The sequence below is a fragment of the Sphaerodactylus townsendi genome, linkage group LG09 (genome assembly GCF_021028975.2).
Source record: "Sphaerodactylus townsendi isolate TG3544 linkage group LG09, MPM_Stown_v2.3, whole genome shotgun sequence".
In the NCBI taxonomy this organism is placed as follows: Eukaryota; Metazoa; Chordata; class Lepidosauria; order Squamata; family Sphaerodactylidae; genus Sphaerodactylus; species Sphaerodactylus townsendi.
The window spans coordinates 55,618,602-55,640,436 of record NC_059433.1 but is presented as its reverse complement, the minus strand read 5'-3'; the positions used below and the strand labels follow the sequence as shown (position 1 = coordinate 55,640,436).

At 41.4% G+C, this 21,835-nt stretch overlaps 2 protein-coding genes and 1 non-coding gene across 3 annotated transcripts; all 3 read left to right on the top strand.

The window, feature by feature from the left end:
- Positions 1 to 10,473: 10,473 nt before the first annotated feature.
- On the top strand, positions 10,474 to 11,529 carry MOS (MOS proto-oncogene, serine/threonine kinase). The gene is given in 1 exon segment (XM_048508359.1): positions 10,474 to 11,529. A coding segment is annotated over 1 exon segment (1,056 nt).
- Positions 11,530 to 16,671: 5,142 nt separating this feature from the next.
- RPS20 (ribosomal protein S20) lies at positions 16,672 to 19,179 on the top strand. Its single transcript, XM_048508373.1, has 4 exons — positions 16,672 to 16,831; positions 17,781 to 17,880; positions 18,236 to 18,309; positions 18,951 to 19,179. The coding sequence occupies exons 1-4, from the start codon at positions 16,829 to 16,831 to the stop codon at positions 19,131 to 19,133; spliced, it is 360 nt and encodes a 119-aa protein (XP_048364330.1). The 5' UTR covers positions 16,672 to 16,828; the 3' UTR covers positions 19,134 to 19,179.
- On the top strand, positions 18,106 to 18,172 carry LOC125439555. The gene has a single exon (XR_007245552.1). It is a non-coding gene; the product is annotated as a small nucleolar RNA U54 (small nucleolar RNA).
- Positions 19,180 to 21,835: the final 2,656 nt, after the last annotated feature.

Sequence of the window (21,835 nt, the reverse complement as noted above, 5' to 3'; positions counted from 1 at the left end):
TGCAGTTCTCCAGATTAAAGTCCACCACTCTTAACCTCTTCTGGGTATGGCAGAAGTCCAGCAGGGCTTTTGATTCATTACTGGAGATTTTATTTGCTGTGTAGATTTTTAAAAATAAATTGCTCCAACAGCAGCTGCCACTACACCACAAGAATTTTCATTGGGTAACTGATGGAAAGATGTGTGTAAGTAAGGAAATTCTTTTAAATAATATGTTCATTTAAAAAGGCATTATGTTAAGTAAAACTTCTGCTTGAAAAGTTGAAGTCGCTGTTACTTTTCATAACTTTACACAGCCATTTTTGATTGGCTCACCACCTATGTCAGTGATTTTGCAGTTGTGCCAACCACCTTGTGTCGGAATTCCAAAGTTGCCTGCAGTCTGGAAAAGGTTGGGGATCCTTCTAGAACATAGACATGAACTCAGTAAAGCTCTATGAAATATGTAAGCATGGTCCTAGTAGTCTCATTTCTAATCCTAACATGTTGTCTTTCACTGCATTCCTGCCTTAATTGAACTACCAGAGCTCTAGGTAACTTGTTCAAACATTATTAGGGGCTTTGATAGACCAAGATCTGAGTCACAGTAACAGTGAAAGAATACATAATAATTCCAAAATGCAATCAAGCACCACACTCTATACATTATTATATAGAACAACTTATAGTTCTAAGACAGTATGACACAATTTGCACGTTCTGTCTTTGGGATATATGTCATCTTGCTTTATAATTGAGCAGCGTGTTCCCAATGACAAACCAGAAAAAGTGAAGGAATCTTATAATCCAGAGGTGCCATTTCTCATGTACAGAGCGGCTGACAGAACTACAAGTCCCAGACTCCTCACTCAGCCAGTAACACTTCTCAAAGCTCTGGGATCCTTGCAGGGACGTCCTTTTCCTTGCCAGAGTCAACTCTTGAGTAAGCAGTGAGCCTGGCTCCAGTAGCCAGGACTAAACAAGGCACTCCAGAACAGCTCTGGCTGAGGTGGTGAGAGCAGGGCTGTGGGAAGAGAGGACTCACTATGCCTACCCAGACCATTTGAGGCAAGCTACCAAGAATTGGGCTGGGGTGGGGGAGAGAAAGGGCGTTTCCCCACTCACAAGGGATCCCCCTATGCTGCGTGCCCGGGCATCCCCACGACCCCGCGCTCTGCTCTGCGCAGGGTCATCAAAAGGCGCCGTTTTCTCCAGCCCCAGGGATGCCGCGCGCTGAGGGGGCGTGACAGCGGCAGCATCAAGGCGGCTTCGCTGTTGCCGCCCGTCGTGGGGAGTGCAGGGGGACCCCGCGCTACTTGAGGAGAGTAGTGCGGGGCTTAAGGTAAGTGGGGAAAGGCCCAAAGAGAGAGGATAAGTGAAAACAGCTGAGGTAGGGGGCAGAATGAGAAAGCTGGGGTAGGGAGCCAGAAAGAGAGTTGGGGTAGTAGAGCAAAAATAGAGAAGATTAAGAGAAATTAAGGATGGCAGGATTGAAAGTGAGGAAGACAAGAAGGGAGGAACGAAGAAAAAGGGGAATATTGTCCTCTCGAGTGCCCACTTGTGGGTTCCCACTTGCTAGACCCCATTGTATTTTTTCACACAATGGGCTCACCATCTTCACAGCCAGTCTGCTGCCCCCCCCCCCCCGCAACACCAGGATCTAGCTTTGCAAATTGGGAGGCTGATGTTAAGCCGGGATCCAACTTTGCAAGGGGAGTGTGCCCAGAGAGATGGGTAGAAATCTCCCTATCTTCAAAGACATCCTGCTGTCCCTTCTTGGCAAAGATGGAATGTTTGGGAGGAGCGTGGCATTTCCTGTAGACATGACCCATCCACATTACTTGCCTTGGTAGGATAAGTTTTCTACAGCCCCTTGTAATATTTTTTACAATAGGCTTTACTTCTAATTCTTCATAACAGTGCACAGAGTGTGGTGTTCATTAATACTGGATTTTGATTGCTAGCTCAATATAAGAAATTCAGAGTGAAATAATTGTATGTGAAGAATCAAAAATAGTTCTGTGTTTCTTGTCAAAATATATTTGTAATGGTCCTTGTTTATGCGTTCCCTTGTTCTTTTTTCTACTCTAAATCATCTAAGTGGTTTCTCCGTCTCCTCCCCCAAAAGAAAGGAAGATAAATGGTGAGTGAGGAAACTCACAGATTAAACATGCTTTTGGACCTCTTGGAGGGAAAGGGTGCTTCCAGTGGGATAATTCAGTGAGAAATAGCCTTAGGTGAACGTTTAACCTTTTTTCTACCACTTGTCCTACACACTGAAGCTGTCATTCTGTGTCACTTCATTATATCAAAAGTAATACTGTCTACTCTATCAAGGCAAAGGTCTTCCAAAGTCTCCGGCAGAGGTTTTTCGCATCACCTTTGAACAGGTAAAGGAATACTATTTAAATGGAATAAAATAGTTACATTTGCAGTGACTTGCATACTTTAAGGAGCCTCTTCCATACGGTTTTGAGGAAACTGTAGCCAACAAGGAAACTGTAGCCAACAAATGGGTAGCCAACAAGGCTGGAAAACAATGTCCTGTCCCTTTAATAAGTCGGATACTATTTATCTGGTGATAGTGTAAAGCCTTAGATGCCATGTAAAGCCTTAGATGCCAATTTTGACAAATGAAGCCTTTATAAAATGGCAGAACATTTTTTTCTCAAGGCAATCCTATTTGTATCTTGCAAAGGATTCTTGGATTTATTCCAAGATGCCATTGAGAGAGTATCACCTGCGTGCACAAACCTGATGTAATCACCTGACATTCCTAGATTTAGCTTATAGCAAAATATCAGCAAAGTATCAATAATGATGGATAAGTGGTTTTTCAGGGAAACTTGTCTTCTGTTACTGATCTGCTTTTACCTTGACAAATAACTGCCACATTGTCAAGGATCCTAGCACTCCATTTGCAAACAAAACTTTCATGGTTTTTAGTGCATATGTTTCTTCCTTCATTAACATTTTAATTGACAGGACAAAATCATTCTCTCTGTGCCTACACCTTTTTCAGGTGCATGGGCTTTTCCACTGATGCTAGTTATATTTGTGCCCTTGAACATGCAGAAATGAATGGAACAAAATGGCTGCATGAAAATTACATTAAAAGGATACATAAAACTTTCATTAAAGACTGCTGCTGTTTGTGTTTTATTTGTGGACCAGTATATCAGAATTCTCTCAGACTAGCCTCTTGAAAGCTGAATGAACATTCAGTTTATTTATGCAGGGGAAAGATCAAAAGGGTGTCAAAACTGGCCCTGAACATTAGAGTCCCCATTTACAGTTTTCACTGATTACGGAGCATGCAAAAAACACTAGCGGTTGCACTATTTCTGAGAATGCATGTGAGGGTAGGGGAGATGAAAGTCAAGAAGCTTCAAGAATGACTTCTAAGGACTTGATCTACTTCTTTCTCCAAATATACACTGAGCTTTTCTTCAGCTTCCTAAGCTCTTTGGAAAAGAGAGGATTGGGAGCTGAACAGTGGTGGAAGATGATGATCAAGACTGTCAAAAGGAAGATTGGTGTTTGCTGTCCTGCACAGGAAATAAGTGGAAACCTGATTCTAAGTCTGGAATATTAGAAGCCTCATTCTCTTTCCAAAAATTGCTCAAACTTAAGGCTTAGTTTTAGTAAACATTTATGTCAAGGGAAAGACAAGGTTGCCCCCTTGTGTAGACATATATTACTATCCATTTTATTTTAACATTATTTAGACATCAAGAACTACGGAATATTGTGCTAAGTACCATTAATAAATTATTGTCACTGTCTGCCTCAGCATTTGAAAACCTTTCACTTGTCCGTGATTCTTTCACAATATAACAAAAATATATTTTCTCCTTGAAAAAGTTTTGAACCAACAAGTTTTTTGTTTCATCTAATTTAGTAATTTTAAACAAGAGATTTTGTTATTTTAGTAATAAGAGGCTAACAAATATCAATAAATAAAGTTATTAGATCAGTACCGAGTTTTATATTTTATGTTATAGATTATATTTTCAATATTTGGGGATAATTGTTGTTAATTATTCTCTATTAATGTGAACAGCAGTTAATACAATGAAAGATTACCATTTCACATAAATAGATTTATACTAATTTTCTAGTAATCTTTCCCATCATTGTAATAGTGTAATATTTTAATAGCCTCCTTTTCATATATTTGGAATACTTATATTTTGACATATTATTAGATGCATATTCTATGACACCGGGGATAGTGTTTTTTCTATATAAATTTTGCTGCAACCAAAATGTATTGAATCTAGATCCTTCCAACATTTTCTAGAATATAACCTAACATTAATATCTTAGAATCTGGAAGTGCATATCAAGTTTTGTTGTAGAATCTCTAACAAATAACTGTTTAATTCTTGTTCAACCCATCATAGGTTCTTTTCAATTAACTTCCTGACCATCCTATGTTCAGGACATGGTATAATATCTGGATAAAACTAAATAATAAACCTATTTCATAGTTAAACAAACAGAATGTATACTATTTTTCCAGACATTGTGCTAGCAATATTCTTCTAATGGGACAGCTAGATTTAGGTTAGTGGCATCTTAAGTTTTTGGGATTTAGAAGGGAACTTTGACTTTCAAAAACTTATACCCCCAAATCTTGTTTCTAAGGTGATACTGGACTCAGATTTAGCTGTTCTACTGCAAACGAATACAGCCTCCCTCTGAAATTATCTTCTAATGGAGATGCCAATTCTTTTTGGATAATATAAATAATCCTTATACCCACTTACCAAAATCAATAGGATGCTTTGCTTTTCTAAGCAACTGTAATAAAATCTTTTGTCTCAAAAATTGCCAAACCTCTAATTTGACTGCACTGACATTTTTGTAACAAGTAACCTCATGTTACTTGTTAAACAGAAACCTAAGGCCGTTTCCGCATGGGCCAAAAACGGCGGCCTGGGGGCGGTAAAAATGCCGCCCCCGGGCCGCCGTTCGCACAGGCGGTGCTGCTGAAACGCAGCAGCGCCGACCTGGCTGCCCTTCCCCTCCCTCAGGGCGGCGTCAGGCCGTCCTAAAAAACAACCCTTTAAAGTGGTTGTTTTTGAGGGAACAGCCTTCTCTTCCCCGGCGCAGCGTAACAGCACCGCCGGGAACACGTTAGCTTATTCCTCTAAAATGCCTGCTGTTTCGTCCTGCCTGGCCTCCTAAGTTCTCACCTCGCTGTCCCTTCTGACCCCTGGAGGTCGGAGGGCAGCGCGGCAGGGGGGCTTAGGAGGCCAGCAGGATCGCACAACAGCCGCATTAATGCGTGTAAGAGGGAGAGGGAAGGGGGAAGAGGCGGCTCCGCGGGTCGGTTAGCCACCTTCCTGCGGGCGTTCAACCCCCACCGCAGAATTCTTGCCGGCAAGTACATGAAGGCCCATGCGGAAACGGCCTAAGAAATTTTGGCCAAATTCATTAGTAGTGAAATCTACTCAATGAATAAATTATCCATTTTCTATAAAGTCATATTTTATATTTCGTTGGTATCGTTGATTGATCTTCAGTGGTGAAGCTTACACCAATAAATTCTTAAATTAAATACATTTTTATTAATATTCTTCCCCCCGCACAATATTAATCCTTTAAAAAGATGAGTTATTTAAAATTTATTTAAAATATGCCTCCCTTTCTCCTAAGCACATCAGGATACAATGCAAGTTAAGTACCATATTCTAACTATGGTACTCTGTGATATTTGTATAATTGGGTCTTGGAGTGCTTGGAAAAAGGATAGACTTGTAAATATTTTAAATAAATAAAAATAATTGTTAACAATAATTTCATTCTGTGGTTTCTCAGTTCTGATTGGTTTTTACCTTTCACACAATTGTTTCTCTTTTAGTAGCACAAGATAATTTAATGATGAACTTGAGATAGCTGAATCTAAGTTGACTCAGCCTTCCATCCTTTTGAGGCCAGTAAAATGAATACCCAGCTTGCTGGGGATAAAGGAGCAGCAGTGGTGTAGTGGTTAACAGCAGGTGCACTCTAATCGGGAGAACTGGGTTTGATTCCCTGCTCTGCACTTGAGCTGTGGAAACTTATCTGGGGAATTAGATTAGCCTGTGCACTCTTAACACATGCCAGCTGGGTGACCGTGGACTAGTCACAGCTCTACAGAGCTCTCTCCTCCACACCTGCCTCACAGGATGTTTGTTGTGGGGGTGGGTGGGAAGGGAAAGGAGATTGTAAGCCCCTTTGAGTTTCCTACAGGAGAGAAAGGGGGGTATAAATCAGTGGTGGGATTCAACAGGTTCGCACCACTTCGGCAGAACCGGTTGTTAAAATGGTACTTGTAAACAATCAGTTGTTAAATTATTTGAATTCCCACCACCAAAACCAGCTGTTAAATTATTTTAATCCCACCTCTGGTATAAATTCAAACTCTTCTTCTTCTTAAGTAAGGACCACTGGGAAAGGGAATGGTAAATCACCCAGTAGACATAATCTGTACAGTAAACTTCACAATGTGACATCACCTCATGTGTCAGTAATGACCCAGTGCTTTCACTGGGGACTACCTTTACCTTTTTAGAGGTTATTAAAACAAAGTCCATTACCTCAACCAGTAACACCACAGTTCTTTTAATCATTTTCATTTGGAAATAATTTAAAGTTTATATAACTAGTGGGATTGCAACTTTTATTGATCCTTTATCCCCCTATGTCTGACTTCTTTCTGCCTGGCTGTTGTCATCACCTATCAACATCCTTTTACCCGTGCTCCACCAATTCAAGCGAACACCGTATGGACTGGAATGCAATGAAGTCAGTCACGGACTTCTCATTGCATTCTTCCCCCTGCCTAAACCAATCCCTTGGTGGACAGGGATACGAAATATGAAACTATATCACCACACTCATGCATGCTCACACAAGACATGCATTGTCTTCTATTCACCAAACTGTTTGCCTGCCTTCAATTTCTCTGTCGCACTGCAAGTATGGAACATATATGTATGAATACAGTAAGGACTATTACTGTATAATTATTGTCAGAATTATAATTATTGTAATATGACTACAGGCATATTATTATTATTATTATTATTATTATTTTATTTATTAAATTCCTGCATTGTAATGTTGTCCCCTCTCTTTGCTGAGTTAATATAGGAGTGAATTTCTGATATGGAAAATAAAAGACAGTGTTGATAAATCAGTCTGTGTAACTGGCCCACTACACAGACTGATTTATCAACACACACACACACACACAGACTGATTTATCAACACACACACACAATATATATATATATTCTAGTTCTGTAAACCTAGGGTGTGTGTGTGTGTGTTGATAAATCAGTCTGTGTAACTGGCCCACTTATATATAAAAGACTTTTCCATCGTCTTTTTCCTTGAAAGATAAATAACACCCTTACTTCATATATAATGAGGGACCCATTTTACATAAACATGTTTAAAGTGAAAGAAAAAAATAAGTACAGGATAGTTCCTCTCAGGCAAGACCACTTTCCTGCCTTTTTATTGTCACATAGTAGTTTCTGTAATTCTTCCTCATGAGCCAATGCATAGTTCACTTTTCATAGGAAACAAGTTGTTTTATTTCTATATCTTGTTTTTTAAAAAAGCTTTTGCTTGCCATTGTTTGCCCAAATGCCTGAATATATGACTGCGATGTAACTCTTTGCCAGGTAAATAGCTATTTCAGAGGGTATTCATGTTGTTCTGCAGCAGAGGAGCTACATCCGAGTTCAGTAGCACCTTACAGGCCAATAAAACTTTCAGGATATGAGCTTTCAAGAATCAAAGCTTTATTCATCAACTTATACCTGAAATTCTTGTTGGTCTCCAAGGATCTACTGGACTTGAATCTAGCTCCTGAAGAAAAAAAATTCAGCACTTTCAGCAGTCAAAGATTATACCTGACGAAAGAAGTTTCTTTACTGTTTGGCTCTGATTCATGTAATCAGCTTTAGAGTTCTTTATTAAAGGGATCATGATGGATGAAATATGCAGCCAATACCTTTCCCTTTACATTACAAAAAATTACCCACTTTGATGCAATACACTAATGCAGGAGGGGTATTGCTGGTAACATTTGTTTAAATACCCCAAATACCTCCTCCAGTGGGGTGGGGTGGGGGTGGGGGTGGGGGTGGGGGAATGGCCACCACAATGAGATAAGAAACATGGTGTTCATGTGAGAAGGATTTCAATAAATTCTGGCCCACACAGCATCCAAAGACACTTCGGCTGAGATCTTTCCAAAAAGATTGCATCAAACCAGGTTTGGGAAAGATCACAGAAAAACCTGGGGGAGTGGTGGGGGGGAACATGGAAACTGGAATTAATGCTTCTGAAAACAGTGCTGCTGTAAAGAAGCCAAGGCACAGAAAAACCACTCATAGAATAAGTTTGCTGGGGGAGCAGATAATAAATGAGCTTTATATAACTATAAACTAATACAGCTGTTCCAAACACAGTGCTGAATGTACAGTGGAATAGTAAGCAGAGAAGCTAAGCAGGGTGGGCCCTATTTAATACTTGGAGGAGAGACCACCAAGGAAGTCTATAGTTGAAATAGAGAGGAAAGCAATGGCAAACACCTCTTAGTAATCTCTTGCCTGGAAAACACTATATAGTTGCCATAAGTTGTCTGCAACTTGATGGCCATTTTCACCACCACCAATTCTATTGAAAACAATGGTTTTAGTAGAGTGTTGGAGTATATTCCACATAGGATAAGTCCAAAACTGGCTACAAACACTGGGGCTGAGAGATAACTTTTTATACCTTTTTGCCTGGGATAAAGAGGGAAAGAAGCATTGGCAGAATGTGAGAATAATAAAAAATGTGATCTTTAGAGGGTAGGCTAGCTAGAAAAGAATCCCTATGCGATAAAGGGGAGCTTACTTGCTGTGAGAAATATCAAATATGTTCCTTGGAAAGACAAGATAGATCTATAAATGGGCACTTGTCATGGCTGAGAAAGGGCTGGAAACTTCCTGTCCAGTTGTTTAGATGCAGAGTAACTTGCAGGAATCACTCTGTTCCTTCTTGTTTTAGAAATCTGAGTTGTTAATTGAGATCAAAGTTTCTGGAAGGAGGCTCTGGGGTCTATGGGGAAAATGGCCCTTAATTTAATCCCTCGGATGGGTATTTGAGCTGTCCTACATTTCTGTCCTTCTTTGGCATGCTCATTGCCATTTGATATAATTAAGACTCCTTCTATCAAACCGAGACCCGCACTATGCTCAATGCCATTTGATATAATTAAGACTCCTTCTATCAAACCGAGACCCGCACTATATATGTATAGAAAAGAGGTTACCAGTGATTGAAGGTCTCAGTAACCTCACTACCAAGGATTGCATTATTAATGTGCCAACCACATAGAAATTATATGCAAGTAACCCTAGCATAACACAATCAAAATGTACCTCAGCTGTAATGCAGTTTTCAACCAATAGTAATAGACACTTCAATCAGAATTTAACTCCTAGACTCTCACTCTCAGCACAGCACAGACTGACTCTTTTCTGATTCTGTACAGAACTCTCTCTCTCTCTCTCTCTCTCTCTCTCTCTCTCTCTCTCTGTTCAGCATATAATATTTTCTCTTTCTCTCAAGTTTTGTTCACACTCTAATTCAGTTCAGTTCAGATGGACTCCCTGCCAGTCACCAGCACAAACTACTGTCTCAAGTTTTTACACACACTCTCTAACTCACTTCTCAGTTGGGCACAAGCGTCTCCACATTCAGCCACTGTCAACCAATCTCCTCGCTCTCTCATCCCGCTTTCACACACCCCCTTCCTTCTACAATGTGCCTCTCAATTTAAAGAAACACACAATATTTTAAAACGTTACAATAGTATGCAGGAATCATAAACTACATATAAAGGCTGCTTCCCTTGCATTAAAAAAATCCAGCAACATTAGAAAAAGAGTAGAAGAGTTTGGATAGATGCCCTGCTTTTATCAACTGTAAGGAGTCTCAAAGCAGCTTACAAACTCCTTCCCCACCTTTCCCCACAACAGGCACCTTGTGAGGTAGGTGCGATTGAGATAGTTCGGAGAGAACTGTGACGAGCCTAAGGTCACCCAGCAGGCTCCATGTGAAGGAGTGGAGAAACAAACCTGGTTCGCCAGCAATAGTCCCTCCAACTAATAGTCCTTCCTCCAGTGTGGGCTGGTGAGCCTAATGCACGCTCACCAACTGACATCCATATAAGGCTCTCATTTTGAACATACTTCCAAGGGACTAAGTCCTATTGAATTCAGTGGTACTTACTTTTGAGTATTAGGCCATTGCTTTAAGTCTTTTCAGGATTGAGACTGTAATTTGAATTTCCTATATAAGCCCAGATTAATGAATCACTATTAAAATGGCTATCATCTGAAAATAGAAGCAGATATTCATCAGACAGGAATAGGACTTAAATCTACCACAGTAATTGCTTCAATTTTTATTTACCAATTCTGACTTTGTCTTTAGATAATCATGCCATCTCCACTTCCTCTTAGTCGTCTTCTTCATTTGGAATTTTCTCCATCTGTGAATGTGCGACCCTGTAGCAGTCCTTTGCTGTTGCCTGCCAAAAGAGGGAGGCTCTTGGCAGGTGAAAATTCTCCCAAGCTGCGTCGGCTGCCCCCTCACCTGGCTTGGTGTTCTATAGACTGGGATCATTTGTGTCTGCTGCATCCCCTAGGCTCTGGTGGCTTTGGTTCCGTCTACAAGGCTACTTACCGAGGAACTACAGTGGCTGTAAAGCAGGTGAAGAAAAGCAGTAAGAACAGTTTAGCATCAAGGCAGAGCTTTTGGGCAGAACTAAATGTGGCACGTCTTGATCATCAAAATGTGGTGCGTGTAATAGCTGCTAGCACATGCTCCCCTGCTAGTCAGGACAAATTTGCATGCCAGTAATTCACAATGGAATATGCAGGTAAAATGTTATTCCTGTGGATCATAATTTCTATGGGACTAGCAATAAAATGCAAAAGGAAGGAAGATACCCTTGGATGTGGCCAAGAGTCCTTAAGCCTAGCTCAGTCTCTGCACTACTCCTGTGACATTGTGGCTGGTTTAGCCTTTCTCCATTCACAGTTAATTGTGCATCTGGATTTAAAACCTGCTAACATATTCATCACGGAACAAAATATTTGCAAAATTGGGGACTTTGGATGTTCCCAAAAGCTAGAGGACATCGCAACCACAGGCCCACAGCTGTATCACCAAGGGGGAACATACACCCACCGAGCTCCTGAACTTCTTAAAGGGGAAAAAGTCACCTCCAAAGCAGATATTTACTCTTTTGCCATCACTCTATGGCAAATGGCTACACAGGAAGAGCCTTATCTGGGTGAGCGCCAGTATGTCCTCTACTCTGTGGTGGCTAATAACCTACGCCCCTCTCTGACTGCAGCTGTGTTTAGAGTCTCAGCCACTGGACAAAAGCTTAAGACTATAATTGGAAATTGTTGGAGAGCTGAGGTATCAGAACGTCCCACCGCAGATCATCTCCTTCACAATCTTTTTTCTTTATCATTAGCAGTGTAAAACTCTATCATTTTGTCTTAAATCTCTCTACATTTTTATTGTTGTTAATTCTTGGTAAATTAGTGTTAAAAATATGCTACAAGTGGTCAATAAATAAAGTTATTCTGAGAAAATTAGAAATAGTTTTGATCATATTATGCTCAAGAGAATATTAGCAATTGGTTGTGGACGCTAAGGGTTCAGTCCTAAGAACACTTTCCTGACCTGAACCCTATTGAATAACATTGCACTTGCTTCTGGCCAGACCTGATTAGAATTGTTCGTGAAGTCATAAAGTCCAGTGGTATCCAAAGTTTTTTTTAATTCTACTTTCTTCCTGCCAAATGGTCATTTGTTTTCCTTTCCATCCTTCAGGTTGATTCTCCCCAACCTAGCTTCTGAAATTAGGGGTGCAGTACTATGCAATTTACCTAGGAGTAAACTCTATTGATTGCGGAGGAACTGAATAATCCTGCAGAGAAGTAAAGTACACAATTACAATTTGAATTGTAAAGAAATGTGGGCAACAAAGCCTGGCTCCAAACAAATAAACAAATGAGACAAAAGGGATAGAACAGGAAATATTTGTTTTGTTGATGAAGATTATATTGGTGGTCTTTTGTAATAATAATAATAATAATAATAATAATAATAATAATAATAATAATAATAATAATAATAATAATAATAATAATAATAATAATAATAATAATAAAAGACAAGACAGCAGTTTTCTCTTATATTGCTTATACACACACATACACACACTGACATCTATTCATACATTAATTTTAGTATATCCTAAGAATCTGGAACTGTATGCCATTGATGAATTTGTATGTTCATCTAAAAACAGTAGAATTTAAGTCTTCCACTGTGGTTGTTGGAACCAGGGGCGTAACGAGACAGCTCTGGGCAAACTGTAGCCCTGGGCAAAACCTGAGTTGGATGCCCCCCCCCCCCATGGGCGGCCACTCCACCATGACCAAAAAATTTTTTGCACCAGGACATTGGTGCCTGCAGGGGGTGCATTTTTAGACATATCAGCACCAAAATTTCAGCATATCACCAGGAGACTGTCCTTATGCTACTCCCCAGGTTTGCTGAGGTTTTGTTCAAGGAGTCCAAAGTTCTGGACTCCCAAAGGGGGTGCCCCATCCCCCATTGTTTCCAATGGGAGCTAATAGGAGATGGGGGCTACAGTTTGAGGGTCCATAACTTTGGCCCCCCTGAACCAAACTGCACCAAGCTTAAAGTTATCATCTCCAGATGATACCCTGAAATTTTGGTGCCGATAAATCCAAAAATGCACCCCCTGCAGGAACATCCTAGAAATTTGCCTCAAGAATCTTTGTTCTGCATTGAGTTTTCTGCATTGGTTGTCAGTAGCTGCAGGGTGGGGGGGGGGGCACATTTCTGAAGGCACAGTCTCAAAACTTTCAGGGTCTCATCAGGAGACTGCCCTAATGATACCCCCCAAGTTTGGTGCAGTTTGGTTCAGGGGGCCCAAAGTTATAGACCCTCAAAACTGTAGGCCCCATCTCCTATTAGCTCCCATTGGAAACAATGGGGGATAGGGGCACCCCCTTTGGGAGTCCATAACTTTGGACTCCCTGAACCAAACCTCACCAAACTTGGGGGGTAGTATAAGGACAGTCTCCTGATGATACGCTGAAATTTTGGTGCCGCTAGCCTTAAAACTGCGCCCCCTGCAGGCCACAAATGGAAAACCACTAAAATACCCAAAAAAGAACCCAGCATTTTGATGCCCCCAACAAGGTGATGCCCTGGGCAGCTGCCCACCTTGCCCAATGGACATTACGCCAGTGGTTGGAACATCTCAGACTGTCTGTCATTTACCATGTTATCTTTTACGGTATTTGTTTTACATCAGGTGAGTGATGGTAATATTATTTTTACTATGTGAGAGGAACATGTAAATAACTTTGGCTCTGCAGCTCAAAACAAAAGAAATGCTAACCAAGTGAATTAATAAACTGGAATTATCAGGGCTTTAAGATTAAAAATAGGCTCATCTGACTTAACTATATAATTTACTGTGCAATCCAGAGAGAGAGAGAGAGAGAGAGAGAGAGAGAGAGAGAGAGATCGCATTGGAAGCAGCAGAAGGGTTGTGCCAGCATCCCTACCACCAGTGTTGTGCAATATGGCATGGATGCTGGCACTGAGGGACTTAACTTGGTGGCCGGCCACAGCATTGCCCAAACCTGGAAACCGGGCCTTCTGGTGGCTGACCACCGCCATGAATGCTTGCGTCAGCATGGAGAGGGGCATTCTGGTGATGTTCCTGAAATGCACAAATGCACTTTCAACCTGGGAATGCCCTTTCCCCGTTGAGCAGACTTAGGCCACAAAAAAAGTCGGTATAAGTCATTTTTTGCTGTGGGGAAGAAAAAAATTTATCCTTTTCCCCTGGCGTCCACAATGCTGACTGCCTCTTTGGAGGCAGTGAAGCAGCACCACGCCCAAACGGAGGCAGTCTGTACTGCCTCCATTCCTTTGGAGTGGGCTACCCTTTTTGTTGACCAGAACCTGCAATGTAACCATTTTGGGCACTAAGTAAAACATTAACCCTCTTCACTGACCTGAAATTCTCCCATGTAATTCCCTGAGCTGTGCCATCATCTTGCTGAAGTAAGTTACGCTGGGGGTGTTCCTAGGCTGAAAGGGCTCCGAAAGCTGACAAAAGCCAGCTCCACCTTGGGGAGTGTCCCCTGTAGCACTGGTGCCAGCTCCTGCGCTGGAGGAGCACTGGTGCTGCAGCAGCAGCAGCACCTAGACATCATGCAGCTCCCCAGTGCTGATATAAGTGCCCCTGAACTGGCATAGATGCTACTTATGCTGGCATGATCCAATTTAGGAGCAGTAGTGGCGTAGGAGGTTAAGAGCTCGTGTATCTAATCTGGAGGAACCGGGTTTGATTCCCAGCTCTGCTGCCTGAGCTGTGGAGGCTTATCTGAGGAATTCAGATTAGCTTGTGCACTCCCACACATGCCAGCTGGGTGACCTTGGGCTAGTCACAGCTTCTTGGAGCTCTCTCAGCCCCACCTACCTCACAGGGTGTTTGTTGTGAGGGGGAAGGGCAAGGAGATTGTAAGCCCCTTTGAGTCTCCTACAGGAGAGAAAGGGGGGATATAAATCCAAACTCCTCCTCCTCCTCCTCCTCCTCCTCCTCCTCCTCCTCCTCCTCCTCTTCTTCTTCTTCTTCTTCTTCTTCTTCTTCAGTAGTTAAGTGGCATTTATGATAGTGCACACAATTGCATTGCACTGCTAGTCTTAGACAAATCATTAGCAATATTGGTTTTTACCACTTTTGTTTTTATTTTGGGGAGTCTCATTTAATATTAATAAAAATCACATACATGAATAATTACTATTATGTACATGTATTTCTTAATCCTAAATAAACAATAAACGACTAGCAGATGGAATGTCACGATGACGAACCATCAACAAATCCATGCACAGGACTCATTTGGAATAAAGTGCTCTGAGTCCTGGGCGGAGATTTGCCCATTCTCCTGCACTACCTTGCCTGCCTTTTCCCCAGGCCGCCTGACACCTCCAAATCTTTTCAACGGTCATTGGGCTACCAGACACCCCCCAGGCCTCCTTGGCCTTGCCAGTTGCCTCCCGGCACTGCCAGGACTCACTGGACGCCTTCTGACACTGTTCCCCATTCCCCTGCGCTCTTTCCCAACCCCCAACAACATGCCCGCTGCCCACAAGCCCCTTCTTCATTACCCCCACACCCCTCCCAACCCCCTAACAACTTGCCTGTCAGGGCAGCGGTAGCTTGGCCCTCCGCTGCCTGCAAGCATGCCCTCTCCAAACTCCCCAACAACATGCCTGCTACCTGCATGCCCTCTCCCAATCCCCAATAATTTTCTGCCTGCCATCCCCTGCCTACTGCCTGCCTGCCCCTTCCGCATTTCCTCACACCCTTTCCTAACCTTCCAACAACATGCTCACCATTATGCCTCGCCCGCGCTTCTCCCTTTCGCTGCTTGCGCTCGTGGTCTCGTGGTGTGGCCTTATCCTGACTCACCGCTGTTCCTTGGGCCTCGCTCGCTCCGGCCAGGAATAATTCTACCTATGCTGCATGTGCAATTAAAATTCAGGCAGACCTCTTCAAAATAGATGTTTGTATCATGTATCAGATAATGTAAGAAATTATGCCTGGAATTCCCATTGAGAGTTCATAGTTTATAAACTTACTAATAGTATTAAAATTGATGACAGTACTAAGTTGTTTAAATAAACTTACTGAGGAGCACAGTTGATGCAGAGAAACAATCTGTACACTAAATCTAGTGAAGACTGAAGTTTAATGGCAGTACATCTTTTAATTTAATGTAATACTGGTGGAGCAACAGATACCTGGTGCTCTACTTTGCAGTGTGGCACATTGGTTCAGAGCTGTGGATTCTAATCTGAAGAATGGGGATTGATTCCCCATTCCCCCACATGAGCAGCAGACTCTAATCTAGTAAACTAGGTTTGTTTCCCCACTTCTACGCAATGGGGTAAGGCCAAAACTGTGATTGCAACTTATTTACAGGCTTCTTTTATCAGTGTTTCTTTTTGCAGTTTTAAATTGCATGTTGTCCACTTTCAGTGCATCTCTGCAAGGTAGATTTACAAATCTTCAAAATATCTTCAAATATTTGTACACAGACATCTATATCTAAAGTACAATACCTGAATCCTAACCAGTGCCCCAGTCTGTATTCCCGTCTATATTCTATATTTCTAGTCATAAATCAGACAGAACACTAGGCACATATCACATAGTGTACATGAAGTGAGAATATGACAGACTATGAACTATGAGTGGGGTTTGGACGTCTGATTTCACGTTTGTTTATCAAGAAGTCTCGCTAAGTCCAAGGGAATGACTCCTAAACGAGAATGCACAGTATTGGAACTCAAATGTGCACACTGAGCAGTGTGTTTAGCTGAACTTCCGAATAAACTGGCTCAGGTTGGTTGGAGCCTTCACCGCCTGCATTCTCCGGAGACGGGAATTGTTTTGTTTTAAAAAGTCCATATAGGAGGCGCTGTTTTTGCCTTCTGCATCGTGATTTCCCTTCTCTCGCATGTCTCTCAATCAATTCCGGGGCAAAGAGGCGGGCATTTTGCAGCGGTACTATATAGTGCGCGGCCTCGCCCGCGCTTCTCCCTTTCGCTGCTTGCGCTCGTGGTCTCGTGGTGTGGCCTTATCCTGACTCACCGCTGTTCCTTGGGCCTCGCTCGCTCCGGCCAGGAATAAGTCGGTCAGGAAAGCTTCGTGGCAGCCATGGTGAGTTACAAGGGGAAATGAGCGAGGTTTCGTTTAAGGACTGCTGCATGGGAGTCTCTTTGTCTCGCGCCGTCCGCGAGAAGCAGGGTGTGCGCGTGGCCTCCTGGTCGCTTTCCCGGTCTCTTTGTTTTCTGTGGCTGAAGCCGTACCCTTTTGAAGCGAGCAAAGGAGAGAGAAAGAGAGCCACACTTCTGTCGCTAGCCGCAGTCCTTTTTGTCCCCCGTCAGGGGTAGTTGTTTTTGATGCTGTTTGCAGCTCTGTTGGCTAAGGTATGCAAAGATGGGTACTTTACAACGAAGTGGAACTGATGAAGCGTGCATTGGATTCGGCTGCCCCGGTATTGGAAAAGGCGGTGCCCTGTTGTGGATCGCTGACTTTTGACACTCACGTGTGTCTTGATATAAGGTAGAGGAAAGGGCGGCAAATGAATCCAATAATAAAAAATAAATGAACAAGAGAAAGGTTTTTACTTGTGGCGGAAAGTGCTAATCCGGAAAGACACTCGGTCTTTCTGAGCTGTAGTTTCAGTAGGGTTGTAGAGAGGAAAATAATTCTGTTCGGTTTCTGGATTGCTCTTTCGGCATACACGAGAGAATCTTAAATGCATATTTTTGGCCCTTATTACGTTAATCGTGATAAGGATGTGGGAGACAAAGAGTTTCGTAAGTGAGGCTTTTTAAAGGAGAAAATGCCATTTTCCCCAGTCACCTCATTGCTGTAGACATTGATCTAGAAGACAGGCAATGAGCTGCTCTTTCCTCCAGTTGCTGCTGCTTGTAGAGTTCTGCAAGAGTTTGTTGCTGAGATAGAGGAAGGACCTTCAACTGTTTCTGTCAGCACCAGGGGAGAGCTAAAATTTTCCATATTTGTAACCCTGTTAAGTGTTTGCTTTACATATGTGGCAGATATTTGGCTTGCATTCTCATCTTTACAATCTGTTTTCCTGCAGGCATTTAAAGATACTGGCAAGGCACCTGTTGAACAGGAAGTAGCAATTCACAGAATCAGAATTACTTTGACAAGTCGTAATGTAAAATCTCTTGAGAAAGGTAAGTAGCAGAATAGGATGGGAATTGCTGGTTAGCACTCTTCACACATTAGAGGAAAGAAAGTAATTTGCTATCTGTATTGTAGGGTGGCCATATTTACAGAAATATAACAGTATCAGGATAATATCTAAGAAAGGCAGGACGAGTAATACAATTCTAGCTATGCTAAATAAAAATTCTAGTTGATGATAATGAAAAGTGAAAATTTTTTTACCTATATTTGGTTGGCTATGAGGAAAACAGTTGCTAACTGAATTGCCGTGATTCTTTTATACGCTATTCTGAGCCAACAGAGCTTACTGAATGCTTGTAGCAATTAATTTAAAAAATTTTAAAAATGTATATTGTTTTCTAGTCTGCGCAGATCTGATCAGAGGTGCAAAAGAAAAAAACCTGAAAGTGAAAGGACCTGTTCGTATGCCTACCAAGGTATGTAATTGTGGATTCTGGAATTTATTGGTTATGTGATAGATGGTACCTCAGGTTTGAAAGGGAGCATGGTTGGCTTTATTCAGGATAGCATTTTCTTTTTTACGGGGAGGGGAATAGTGTGGACACTGGTGTAGCTCAACTGGACCAGATGCCTTTCCAATCTTCACCAAAAAATCTTTAGTAAAAAATTAAAATGTTGCTATAGTTTTTTTGTAGTTTATTGTTGAGGATACAAGATGATGTTGATCTGAGGAAGCATATATAGTGATATGGGAGCCTAGGTGCCTGTGAGATTTGCACAGGTTCATACATTTCTGGGGGCAAAGTTACTGGCAATGCAAGAAAGAGGTGGGGTTGCTGTAAACAGGAATTCTAAAGCAAAAACTTGCTGAGACAATGTTTGATTTTGGTGAATTTAGACTGGGGTAACTGCAAATGGTTGCACTGATAGCCACAAAGTCCTATTTACCTAACATTGCATTAAGTGTAAGTGCTCGCAATTGCTTAGTTCTCCAAACTTTGAAGTGAACATAGATATGGGGAAATGCATTTTATGGTGTGCTTTACTTTTCATACAGACATAAAATTCTAATTGAAATCTTCTTATGGATTTGCTGTACTATTTATTCACGTTGTAGACTCTGCGAATCACTACACGGAAGACCCCATGTGGTGAAGGCTCCAAGACTTGGGATCGATTCCAGATGCGTATTCATAAGCGCCTCATCGATTTGCACAGCCCATCAGAGATTGTCAAGCAGATCACTTCTATCAGTATTGAGCCTGGTGTAGAAGTTGAAGTTACTATTGCGGATGCCTAAATGACTATCATCTGTTTCAATAAAAGTTGTTAGAAACTTTTACTTACCTCTTATTAGTTTCTTGGTCTTAATTATGAAGAACTGCAAAGTTAATAGGACGCTTCTAAATAGTGCTACATTAAACCTAAGTTTGGTGTACTTCACAGGATTGTAAGAATAGAAGAGAGGAGTGAACAATATAACCTGCTTTGATCCCCCATTTGGAAGACAAACAGGTTAAAGCTTAGTAACAGTCATACTATCTGGTTCCTTCAGATGCCATTCCTGTGATATTTAGGTGATATGCTGGAATCTTTTGAACAGTTTCTGTTTTCTTCTCACTGAAAGATTTTAGACAATAGGACTTGAGCTCACAAGATCTTGTCCTGCCTCTCATACATGCACTTCAGGACTTAGTTGTTGCAAATTTCAGTATAAGTTCATAAATGTCCAGTAACCTTATCAGGCAAGGAAAGAAGCTCCAACCTTTTTCTCAGAAGTAATAATTTTTGCTTCATAAGGAGCATTGAGAGTACGACACACACACCGCACCACACACACATTCTGAAGCTGTACTGACTTCTATTTCTTCATACTTCTACTGCCTCATTTTATTGCTTATTATGGACTTAGAAAGGGTATAATATAGGATTACCAACTTCAAGGTGGGGCATGGATTTATCCTGAAATGACAACCATCCTGAATACAGTGATCTGTTTCCTTTGTGGAATTGGCAGCTTTGGAGGGTGGACTCATAGTATAACAGCCCTACTGAGCTCCCTGCCCAGGCATTGCCCCCATATGATTTGGATTTTCCCAAGCCAGGGCTGGTCACTTTAATAACTGTTTAGTCTTGCCCTATTAGGCAAGGTGCCTGAATGTGATTCTGACACAGAAACTTTGTATTAAAGGATATATAGCAAAGAAAAGCACCAACATATTTTCACAGCCTTGTTAACACAGGATGGACTCTCCTTTCTAAATGAAGTATATTCTGACATGCATATTTTACCTTTGTATTTGCGCAGTAATTTAATTACAAAGTTAAAGCAATCCAACCCTAGATCTAACTTGCAGTAAGTGATGTACTGTATGGATTCTTAGTCTTTTTTTCCCAACCCTATGTGTATAAGAACAAGCAACAGACTTCAGTGGAAGTCCAAAATGATTTCTCAAATGATGGACTGTTTGAAGTATGGTTCCTGGAATTACAGGAGATGCATGTTCAGGTGTATATGCTATTCTTAAATAACACCTTTTAATAATGGTAGCTGATGTGAAGGCTAGTGTTCAGATACTCTATGTGGATGGACTAAGCTTTTAAAATATTCCTTACAGGTAGAGTATCTTTACTTTTGTTAGAGTTTAGACACCAAGTTCATTTTGTTATGTGAAGCATGGGATGTATTGAGTTGGGTATTTAAAAGTATGTATTATGCTTTCTGCAATACCCAAAGTAACTGACACACAGTTGTAAAACATATCTAAAATACAACATGTTGTCACTCACTATCGGCTCCCAACCAACTTATGTGACCCAGGCTAACCTGATCTCATCAGATCTCAGAAGTTAAGCCTGGGTGGGCCTTCATTAGTATTTCGATGGGACACCAAGGAAGTCCAGGGATGTTCTGCTGAGACAGGCATTTTCATACCATACCTGAACATCTCTTGCCTATGGGATAGCCCTAAGTTGTCTGTGTTGAGAGATACGCTCACCTTGGTTCCTAGAGATATTCATTACTTATTTCAAGTAAAGGTTCATTGCAGGAAGGTTCTGTACAGTGTAAGAGAGGCTATTCCAAACAATGGGTGCTGCTAACTAATCCCCTCCAATAGAAGGGACCACCAGAACGAAGGTGCTTTATTCAATTTCTACGCTGCTCTCCCCCAACCAAGGTCAGGCTCAGGGTGATTGATGACCTTAGTGCATGGGATCATATTGGGAAACATGAGCATCATGTTTAGATTGTCAAACTGACTATCCATGCAGGAATCCAACACATATTTAAGTAGGGATGTACAAAATATATATTTCCAGTTTACAATTGGCCTCAGGATCAACCAAAAATTCTGCAAAGATTTGTGGCAGCCATATCAGTAGTCATGCTTTATGTAGGAAATTTCTTATTTTTGCTGGACAAAGGACACACTGCTCTAATAGGTCACAGAAGAAATCTTCTTTACCACAAGCACAGCATGTTGAATGTTATATGTTTACCCATATATTAAGCTGAGGACACAAATGCAGTGTTAACAAGGTAAGAGGGTTCCTTAGCACAAATCTAAGTAGTTATTTTATATAATTTGATACCAGTGTTAGTTTTAACACTAAAAAATTATGCTCAACAAATATATTTCTTATCCTCTAGCTGACACATCTTTATGTAGAAAATCTAGGGCGCATAATAACTGTAAAAGTAACTATTCTGTAAACTCAATAGGTGATGTGAGGGCAATCAAAATACAACAGGAATTGTCTTACTATCAGCCTCTAAATGTGTTTTTACCAATAAATAAGGAAAGAGTGGACACAGCGTATAACAGACTTCCCTCTGTGATACACCTCTGAAGATGTCAGCCACAAATGCAAGCGAAACGTTAGGAACAAGATCCACCAGACCACGCCCACACAGCCTAGAAAACCTACCACAACTAAGGAAAGAGATGTTTTCTCAGGTCCATTTTTGTTTAGAGTAAAACAGAAGAGTTACACTTTTGA

Bases quoted from the DNA above. Each gene is read 5' to 3' on its own strand.
- RPS20 (XM_048508373.1), top strand. The intron at 17,881-18,235 runs GTAAGTAGCAGA...ATTGTTTTCTAG, and splicing joins TGTAAAATCTCTTGAGAAAG to TCTGCGCAGATCTGATCAGA. The intron at 18,310-18,950 runs GTATGTAATTGT...TTCACGTTGTAG, and splicing joins CTGTTCGTATGCCTACCAAG to ACTCTGCGAATCACTACACG.